Source organism: Enoplosus armatus, chromosome 24, assembly GCF_043641665.1.
Source record: "Enoplosus armatus isolate fEnoArm2 chromosome 24, fEnoArm2.hap1, whole genome shotgun sequence".
Taxonomy (NCBI): Eukaryota; Metazoa; Chordata; class Actinopteri; order Centrarchiformes; family Enoplosidae; genus Enoplosus; species Enoplosus armatus.
In genome coordinates this window covers 1,436,067-1,446,963 of record NC_092203.1, presented here as the reverse complement: position 1 = coordinate 1,446,963, position 10,897 = coordinate 1,436,067, and the positions used below count along the sequence as shown (strand labels likewise).

At 43.0% G+C, this 10,897-nt stretch overlaps 1 protein-coding gene across 1 annotated transcript in view; it reads left to right on the top strand.

Moving 5' to 3' along the window:
- The first annotated feature begins 1,212 nt into the window (after positions 1-1,212).
- LOC139306974 (dystrophin-like) overlaps positions 1,213-10,897 on the top strand; it is a 100,034-nt gene continuing 90,349 nt past the window's right edge. The window contains exons 1-4 of the mRNA XM_070930936.1: positions 1,213-1,305; positions 4,099-4,200; positions 5,675-5,745; positions 8,072-8,190. Of these exons, the coding sequence (XP_070787037.1) occupies positions 4,111-4,200; positions 5,675-5,745; positions 8,072-8,190 (280 nt within the window). The 5' untranslated portion in view covers positions 1,213-1,305; positions 4,099-4,110. The remainder of the gene's footprint in view (positions 1,306-4,098; positions 4,201-5,674; positions 5,746-8,071; positions 8,191-10,897) is intronic.

The window sequence follows — 10,897 nt, the reverse complement described above, 5'->3', positions numbered from 1 at the left end:
ATGCCAAAAAACGCAACTTTAAGAAATGAAAACACACACACACACACACACACACTCACACACACAGTGCAGCCCACACACCTAATCACACTTCTACTCCCGCCTTGTTTTTCATCTCCCCTCCAGCTCTCCTCACCTTCTCCACCTTCTCTGTGTCTCTTTTCATCTCTTATTCTTTTCCCTTCATCTTTCCACCCCCCCCCCCCACCCCCCCACGTCTCCACTTCTATCTCGTGGAGAGACATTATCATCTTTGTCCTTTGTTTGATACTATCTCCTTATTGCAATGGCATGCGCACACACACACACAAACGCACACACTTTTATTGTAATGTGGCTGTTTGTAGCGCTCATGGATGCCCCTGAGCAAGGTCTGTTTATGCCTCAATAATTTCCTCTGTCTGGTTTGTGTGTGTGTGTGTGTGTGTGTGTGTGTGTGTGTGTGTGTGTGTGTGTGTGTAGGTGAGGTTGGAGAGAGGATTCACGCGCGTTCACTCGCTCAACAATGTCAACCGTGCTCTGCAGATCTTGCAGAAGAACAATGTGAGTATCCCTTCTTCCCGATGCGATCGTGCGTGAGAGTTGGATATCATTTGGACCCGAATGCACTAATGCACCTTAGATAAATCGGTGGTTCGACTCCGCCTTTCAGGTTCCTCACTATCCCCTCTCTAACTTTGTTTCCATGCGCCTTTACCCTTCTTTTGTCTTACTTTCTCCATCTCCTCTCATGCTGTTGCCCTTCTGTGCTTTCTCCTCTAATGTATCATTTCTTCTCTCTCTAAATATATATATATATATATATATAGAAAGAGGTTACAATATATATGTATATAAAGATGGCCGACATGACAGCGCCCCCAAAAAGTGGAGCCAAAGTGCCTCAATCGGCTCCACGTTTGAACAGTGGGGAGGGAGTGGAGGCGCGTCGGCCATCTTTATATACAGCCTGTGGGTCGCAAGAAGATGAAAAAAACAAACAAACTGTGATTTCTTAAAGATTATTTTTCTTGTCGCAGAAATCGTGTTTATTTGTGTGCCCTTAACAGGGATTTGTGATGTAAGCTGCAACCCCGCAAAAAAATGGGGTGTGGTTTAGCTGACGATAAGCTCCCGTGGGTTTGGAAGTGACACTCGGTTGGGGGCCCACTACATTCTGGAAGTTAATCTTATCATGAAATGTGTTCCCGTCTGTTCGTCTCCCTCCTCCAGGTTGAATTGGTGAATATCGGAGCGGCAGACATCGTTGATGGGAATCACAAACTGATTCTCGGGCTCATCTGGAGCATCATTCTCCACTGGCAGGTGTGTGTGTGTGTGTGTGTGTGTGTGTGTGCGAGAATGTGTCAGCACCATTTTGGAGGCAATAAGAGTTTCCATATTTTGTTGTTTCATTTACCTCGACCTTGATGAGTGTTTACTCATTCAGGCGCACTGACTCAAACAAATCCCTGTTAAAACAGAGCCGAGCAATCTCCCTGAACCCGGAATTGTATGCGTATCAATTTTAATATGTAATTACACTCTATTCAATTCAATTCAAAACACAACGTTTAATAGTGACGATAACAAACAAGCTGCAGTGAGTAAGATGACAGCTTTCTCGTCCAGGGATGCATCACTTTTACACCAGTTGAAATTGCCTTTTCTCCCCGTGACGCGCAAATTGAATCGGTTTGTATACGCTGGCCCCCGTCTGTCGCTTTAAAAAAAAAAAGAAAGAAAAAAGTGCTCACCCAGTTTTGTTTCCCGCAACGGGAACTAAATTCAGCACATTATCCTTCTGTGGTGGCATTAAGATTCAGTATAGTTCAAATACCTGTTTCATTTGAAATAGTTTTCTATAATTAAGCACTGGGCGGGAAAAGAGGATATATGAGTGGTTTGTATTCTTTTTTTTGTCACATCTGATTCAATTGATTGATTCAACACAGGAGCAAGTATCCAGCATCGTAAAAATTGTTTCTTTTAACGTTTCGGAGTGTTTTGGGTTTTTTTCACGGTGTCACGTCCCCCTTTATGTTCTTGTTTTCGCCCACAGCCGCCAGTTCATAGAGCAACATTGTGCCTCTGCCGTTTCCTTCTCCCCTTGAGCTGTATTTAAAGTTCAAAACCTGTTTTATGATGGACTCAACCGACGCCGCCCATGTAAAGGCAGTGGTTTTAATGGCTTACATTACAATACATTTTAATTGTGTTTCATTCCCCATTAAGTTGAATACGGGGCTAATGTCTCAATCACGCTAGTTTTGGCATAGACTTAATGACGCGATTAATAGCAAAACACTATTCTATAATGAGGTGTGTATGGTGGCTGAGTGCGCATGATTGTGGATGGCGTGTGTGTGTGTGTGTGTGTCTGTGTATGTAATGTGTGTGTATGTATGTGTGTGAATATGCCTGTCAAAGGCTGCTACGCCCTTGAGGTTAGCATTTGCTTGTGTGTGTGGGCACGTATGCCAGTCTGTGAGTGCTTCTGTGTGTGCGTGTGTGTGTGGATCTCTCGTCAGTGTGTGAGTGTGTGTGTGTGTCATTGTGAATGTGTATATACAGCAGTCTTTGTCAAAGCGCCCCTCCAATTAAAGTGGAAATGCATGCAGTGACCTACTCCCAAATGAGTCCCTTTTTTACCTGGCGGGCCGCATTCTGTGAGGAATTGCTAACAAACCTGTGTGTGTGTGTGTGTGTGTGTGTGTGTGTGTGTGTGTGAGAGAGAGAGAGAGAGAGAGAGAGAGAGAGAGAGAGAGAGAGTACCCTTGCTAGAAATTCACCTCGACACCAAATTACACCGAACTCTATTAATAGGTTTAGTTGCACATTGTGTGTGAGTGTGTATCTGTGAGTGTGTAATAGCTCTTTCTTACTCTATTACATCTCTTTGTGCAACCTGTGTGTGTGTGTGTGTGTGTGTGTGTGTGTGTGTGTGTGTGTGTGTGTGTGTGTGTCGCTGGCTGTGGTAGCTTTTGTGGCTGTTTTGTTGACTAGGTATGAGGCTTTCTTTTGTCATTTTGTCTTCCACTCCTCTGTCCAGCCTTCGCTAACACTCATCGCACCGCCTCGCTGCATGAGTGTGTGTGTGTGTGTGTGTGTGTGTGTCGGAGTGCAGAAAGCATGGAGAGCTAGGCAGGAGGAGAAAAGTTGAGGAGCGCAGGGTGGGGGGAGAGAAAGAGGAGTGTGTGTATTAGCATGTTTGTGTGAGTGCATATGTGGCGGATAGAAAGGTGAGGGTAAGATATGCATAAGCAATGCACAAGCGGGCAGTGAAAAGTATAACGTCTCTCTCTCCCCCTCTCTCTCCCTCTCCCCCCCCGAGCCCTGAACAAGTGCTCCAAAACTGTCACTCACAACTGCCAAAAAATCCAGCCTGTGAGGATGCAACCATATCCGCACACAGGCTTGTGCATGGATATGTGTGTACACAGGTGTCCTTTGACTGAGTGTGTGCCGCCATGTGGCAGTACCTGTGTGTGTGTGTGTGTGTGTGTATGCAAAGTATCCACTGACAGGCCACGTCAAAACTTTGCTAGAAAGCAGGAGATTTCTTAAAAGCGTCCCTTTATGGTAATGTTACATCACCGGCGCGCCATATTTGCATAGATTTCAATATCTGTTGTTGTGTCCGTCAGCCGGGTTCAGTGTGTATGTGTGTGAGTTTATGAGCGAGTTTGATGTTAACCGCTAACAGTAGCCAACTGCTAACTCCAGTCTGTTCTCTCTGGATGGATATACTGGATGTAAACAGGCGTTTTGTGTGTGTGTGTGTGTGTGTGTGTGTGTGTGTGTGTGTGTGTGTGTGTGTGTTGCTGCCTAGCTATCCCATTCCAATTGAATAAAAATCCACTGTTTGTGTGTAAGTGTGTGATGCTGAATGACAAAAAAAAACAAACACCTTAACTTGTAAGCTTCAAATTTGTGCACATGCTGTATACTTGTATAATTTAGCCGGAAAGACCAATAGTTACATTTATTGGTCCACCCCTTGAATTTCTTTTCAAATGTCAACACAAAAGATGTCGTAATGTAATGGTCAGAAGTGTTCATCTTGTGAAAAACATCTGCGTCGACTGTGTCAAGCCGTACTTTTGCGCTTGTGTGCAGGTAAAGGATGTGATGAAGGATGTGATGGCGGGCCTACAGCAGACCAACAGTGAGAAGATTCTGCTGAGTTGGGTTCGTCAGAACACGCGCCAGTATCCTCAGGTCTGTTCCTTCACTTCTCACTCAGTCTTATTATCCTCAATCCACAGGCAGTCACACTGGATCCATTGTTAAATTACAGCTCCCATGAGCTGACTGCAGTAGTTCCCTGCCACAGCAGTGTTTATAGGAAACTGCAGTGCTGTGACACCATAAAAAAATTGCTGTTTTATTAACTGACCATGTAAATGTAGAGTAATTACGTCTGTCTCCATTTAATGGCTCCAAGCCTAATGAGTAGAATCAAGAAGTGACGTCTCCATTTCATCTTTAGTGGTGTTGGATGTTTTTAGCCCTCCCAAAGACCTTGTGTCTTTCTGACTCTGAATATCCCAAACCCCTCATGAACAGATTTTCATGATATTTGGTGGACAGATAGGCTTTGAGCCAAGGAATAATGGATTAGGTTGTGGTGGTCATCCAGATCTGGGATTGGTGCCATCAGATGATTATCCTTTTATGAGAAGTATGAAACTAAAAGACAGAGACTTGCCTCAGTCCTAAAAGTATGTTTTCAAAAAGAATCCCATTCACTTAAAATTTCAGCGGTAGGGATGATGTCTTTGCGCTCCTTTTGGAGTATTCAGTGTGTGTAGAGGTTGTATAGTCTGAGTGCCATTTTTCATTTCCTCTTGCCTCATATTGTTCTCCACCGTCTAAGCTACTGCTAAGAGCACTTACAACACCACATATACCACTTTTTGGATATCATTTAGTAGTTTATTTTGCCCAAATCACCTTAAAGTGTGGTCTTTATTTTCTAATTAGGAGTAACTGACCTGAATTACTTTAAATATGTGCGCATAAGAGTAGGTGTCTGTTTTTATCACCTTTTATAAATCCAAAAACACAGGAGCTAAAGTGGTTAAGTGTGTCTGCTCTGACATAGGTTTCAAGTATTAGCATGTCTGGCTAACTAGCTTACTGGCGACAGTAGTAACCTAGGGTTACCGCCATAGCCGAGGAGCATGTTGTTAGCTAACTACATTATTTTGTCGGGTACTGGTTACGTTCGAGGCTAACGGTAGTAGCTCTGTCTTTTATGGGATTTTGTGAAGTTAAACTCCAGTGAAATCATCGTAGAAGACTTTTCGCTTGTCAGTAATGACTATAAGCATGTAGCTTTAGCCGCAGTCATGATACCATGTATGTAGCCGTCGTTTTAAAGCAAGTTGACCGGGAACATTAAAAAGTCAGCACATTTTAAGCTAACTTACACAGTAGAAGTAGCCAACGTTAGCCAACTACAGCTAATAAAGCTACGGCTACAGCTTTGTATTGCATTGGAAACCCATTTTTAGCCACGGTAGTCTGTCACTGCATGTATTAAAAGCTCAATTTGAGAAAGAGTAGATGTCTTCCATCTAATATACACCTATGAAAGGGGAAACCAGTATTGGGGTGATAGTGTTTCAACAGTGGGTGTCACACGGCATTCACAGGTTGGCTCTTTAATATCCATTATCTCTGTCCTCAGGTCAATGTGGTTAACTTCTCCAGTAGCTGGAATGATGGATTGGCCTTCAATGCCCTCATCCACAGCCACAGGTACTGTAAAACGGGTAGAGTGTGTGTGTGTGTGTGTGTGTGTGTTAGCAGAGAGAGAAATGGAAAGAAAATAAAGCAAGAGACACAGGAGGAGTGGATAGACAAAGGAATGTCAATGGGGTGCAGAGGGAGACACGGTATGGGATTTATTTGGCTGCCTAAATTGTAGTCTTGTTCACACATTTTATTAAATTGATATAGTAGGAGTTGGAAAAAAAGAAAAAGAAAAAAGAAGACATAGAAAGGGATAGAGACAGAATATGTCAAGTAGTGCTAACATATGTAGCTAGCCAGCTAGCCAGCCAGTTAGCGAGCAAGCCAGCTAGCAAGCCACCCAGCTAGCCAGCCAGTTAGCCAGCAAGCAAGCCAGCTAGCTAGCAACTAGAAGAATAGTTAGTTTTGCAGATAGTAATGTACTGAATCCTCTCAGTTTTTGAGTGTCATGTTTTTACTACTGTTCAAAATTTCACGTGTCATTTGTTCAGAAAGTGATAGAGACAGAATATGTCAGGTAGTGCTAACATACGTAGCTAGCAAGCCAGCCAGCTAGCCAGCCAGTTAGCAAGCAAGCCAGCTAGCAAGCCACCCAGCTAGCCAGCCAGTTAGCAAGCCAGCTAGCTAGCAACTAGAAGAATAGTTAGTTTTGCTGATAGTAATGTACTGAATCCTCTCAGTTTTTGAGTGTCATGTTTTTACTGCTGTTCAAAATTTCACGTGTCATTTGTTCATAATACTTTCCAGTAATTACTCCTAATATAGTTTACGGCTGCTGACAAACCTCTAAATGTAATGTAATGTAATTATAACTTTTAGCAGTTGATAAAAAGATATAAACATGTATAAAATAATAATAATCCCACAATGCAATGGCCTGCATTTTATAGGTGAGGGAATTACCATTGTTTGACTCTCAGTGAGGACGCAAAATGATGATGATGAGTGTCTGAAATATCAATTTACTATTCACTATTGAGCGCACTACTCAGTGTCTAATATATAGGGAGTAGCTAATGAGTAGACACAGCCCGTGCCAATAAAGCCAGATGTTTGCTCGGGGACTGACAGCTTGTCAAAAAAAAAAAAAAGAAAAAAAAAAAAACGCTTTACTGTGAGTTACACACTTTGCCAGCAAAGAAATGAACAGCAGCTAGTGGGTATCACAGAGAGGGGCATAGAGTCCCAGAAATGGTCTATATCAGTGACGTTTTGCAGGTGAACCACATGTCTGAAGTGCTGCTTTTAGCTGAAACTTTTAGTTTATATAAAATAAAATAGTTTATGAAACATCACCTTTTTTTTTTTATGCAGCACCATCAGCCGTCAAATATATCTAAATTGCATGAATTATGTTATTGCAAATAAATGTACAGTATACTGTAATGTAGGGTGTAGGAATGAAATATCAGAACCTAGAACGTGGTCAGGACATCCGTAAGTGAAAGTCAGATACTGTATTTCTCTATACTGTACGTCTAGCATAATGCAGTGCCGTGAAGTTGTAACATATTAAAAAAAAAAAAAAACCTGTAATGAACAAGTGAATGAACAAATAACTCAAATTAATCAGTATTATCAGTGGATAATGAATGAACACTGGATGAACAGGTGGATCAGTGGCTTTGCAGAATGATACTGTTAATCTGCCTCTATGGATACCCATGAGAGTTTGGGTCTCAGGCCTGGACTCATGTAATTATGAATTAAATCATGGTTAGCGAGCACGGACATCTGTTAGCGGCGTCCTTACAGGAATACAGAGTAGGGGATCACACGCGCCACAGCCATCGGCAGCCCTGCACATCATTTTGCTCCGGTGCTTCGTGCCAGCGGCGTTGTGTTTACTGATAGTGGGAGACCAGCGGATTTCACAGAGCAAATGTTTAGATCAAACAACATACAAAATCAACACGCCGCTTTGCATTATTATGGTCTACTGTCACTTACTTGACTGGAGAGTATGTACAGGAAATCACTGCACGGCAGATACACAATCGATGGTTGCTGACTTAAAGTAGTTCCAAAAATAAACCTGACTGCATCAGCTGAAGTGAGTCATTTAGTTTTCATTTCATTTAAAAAATAAATCTAAAGGCTTCATAATAAAAACTTTTTTTATTACTACAATGTCAGCCCTTTTACTTTGGGAAATGCCCTGTGTCTCCTTCTACTAAACATATACTGCAGAATTTGCATGGAGCAACAGAGGAAATTATCAACCAGGGACACGATCTACTAAATTCTCGGGGCATCCCTTTGTATCTGGATGAATTAAAATATCGATGCAGTGGGCACATGATCCCTGTTGATTTCTCTTTTGCCTTCGCAGGCCCGAGCTTTTTGATTGGAGCTCAGTGGAGAAGAAGACGTCTGCGATCGACAGACTGGAACACGCCTTTAATAAGGCAGAACAACACCTGGGGATAGAGAGACTGCTGGACCCTGAGGGTAACTAACGCACACACGCACACGCACACGCACACACACACACACACACACACACACCGGTAATTTCAGACAGGAATGTTCGAGGTGAGTTACAGCGCCCACCGTATTTAACGCCTTCCAATCACGCCCCTCAATTGGCCCAGTTGAAAGCGATGCGTCATGCTGTGATTGGGCGTTGCCATGGCGATAACTGTGGTCACCTTGGTGGAAGGACTTGATCAGTGTAAGTATGTTTACCTGGAATTTGTTGACGTCTATTGGTTCTAGATTTACTACACTTCTCAGAAAAAAAAAACTGCTCGCGATATTGCCTCTTAGACAATAGCTAGAGAGCTTGATAGAGAGTTGGTTGATCGATCAATGTTGTGTGTGTGTGTGAAAGGGCCACACTCCCGGATAAATTTATATATAATGCTACTCCCTAGCTTCTCCTGGTTGAAAGGCACAACTATTACCGAAGCCATGTGCTGTTTCATATACATACGTGATACATATATATAATCCAGTAGGATGATACTGATTTAGGAATTTCTGTAAACGATCCCCAGTCAGCTGCGTTTTGAGGAATCCGCTGATTTGTTTTAGTCACACTTGTATTCTCAACAAAGTAAAAATATCAAATTCTACTGACTCGGCTGGTATCGGGCCGTGGACTGGGTATCGTTTGACAAGACACACCCCTATTGTACGCATGAAATCTCTTTATTTATTGAATAGGTATGTTTGTTTAGTTTTATGAATTTTTTCCATTCCAAAAACAAGGATGTTTAAAGTTTGATTTCTTTTTACTTGGGGCGTTTTAAATCTTCCACATGATACTACCAGGGAACTGACTGCTACGCGTATGAATGGACTTTTTGGATTGAAATGCGAAATCAGGAATTGAGCGGTATTCCTCTTTAATCCCCCCCGTTGTGAGTGCCGTGTTCAGGCTTTGAGCCAGCGCGATGGGGTGCGTCGTAATCCCTCGCAGCTCGCTTAAGCCTTGAGACGACACATCACGGCAGACGAATTTCCATTGATCTTACAATAAACAGTCGCTAGTTGGGTGCAAGTGGGGTGAACGTGTACCATTATTATGCTGCGCATCAATGCTCAAAACTCTATTAACCCCCCACCTGGGCTTTTTGTACGTTCTCTCGCGCCACGGCAAGGATTTTTCAAGTTGAGAGTTTTTTTCGTGGCTCACGTCTCAGTGACGACGAGGAGCCGTCGGGATTCAGGAAGTTGGAACAAACAGCACATTGTCTGTGATGTCAACAGCCGTTTGAATGCCAGGATGGATACTCTGAATCATAGACCTCAAGCGTGTTCTCTTATTATTCTTTTCTTTTATATCTGTCTCGCTCTCCTTTCGGCTAATACCGCCAAAGCTCTAAACACATTGTTCGTTTTTTTAAATTGTTAAAACCACATTGTAGTGATGAATATATCTGTGTACTTTTGACTCGGCGAGGTGATACGGCCACGGGGCGGGGAGGTATAGGAGTCTGCAAACACTCTGCCCCCCTCTAGTTTTAGGCCAAGGCTTCCAGAAACAGGTAAAGGACATCTGCCCGAGAATCTCAAGCTTCCTAAGTGCTCATACGGGAGGGAGCGAGGCCACAAGCAGCCTTCAAAGTAGTCAGTAAGCTCTACAACAGGTGTGCCTCCTGGTTCTGGTAAAAGCCTGGCAGCAGAGTTCTGTGTAGTCATGTAGTTTAGAAACTAATCAACAACAAATCCACGTTTTGAAATGTAAGTGAACTCTATTTTCCTGAGGTTTCTTCCATTTTTGCCTGTTTAAAGCTTTTTTTTTGGGGGGGGGGGGGGGGGGGGGGGGTTTCCTTATCTGTACTGAGGCTTTAAGGAATAGGGGGTGTTGTATATTGCACAGACTGTAAAGCCCCTTGAGGTGATTTGTGATATTAGCCCCCCCCCCCCCCAGTTCTCTTTTCCTTTCTGTATCTCTTCCCTTTTCTGTCTTTGTGTAATTCTCTCACCAGCTTCTCCTTTTCTATTTTTTCTGCACTCTTTCGCTCTCTTGTTGTTTCTCGGTGCTCTTCGAGCCTTTGTTCACTTCTTTAGCCCCGAATCAAAGCCGACATCTCGCACCTTATCTCTTGGAAGCCATATTTCTCACGTCGTCCTTGGAACACATCAGCAGACTGATGGAATATCTGTGGTTGGGTGTTTCTCGCTAACCGAGCTCCTATTCTGAAGTCTTATCTGACCCAACGTTGAGTCACAGCACCTTGGAGGAGTCACGAATGGAATAATGTAGTTTGTCGTTTTGTGCAAGAATAGAATTTCTCAGTCACATTTTCTCGGGAATCATTTCAGAAGCCATTTAAATCCAAACTAACAACATTTGCCACAGTGTGTGTTTACAGAAACAGATGTCATCACTGCAAGGCGGAGACACACACACACACACACACACACACACACACACACACACAAGCAGAGGCATCCGTGAAGCAACATGCAAGAAAAGAGTCCAAACACACGCATCAATAGAACATAAACACAGACACTATATACACACTGTGGCGTGCGTATATATGAGAGCATGTTGCTGACAAAAGATTTGTGCGACAGGGACCCTCACACTTGTAACAAAGTGAAGGGTCTTCCTGAGGTTTTTTTTTTTTGTTAACCATCAGATGGCGAAAAAGAGCAGCGTTTAGTGTCTGTATTGTTATTAAAAATCAAAATGCCTCGACAG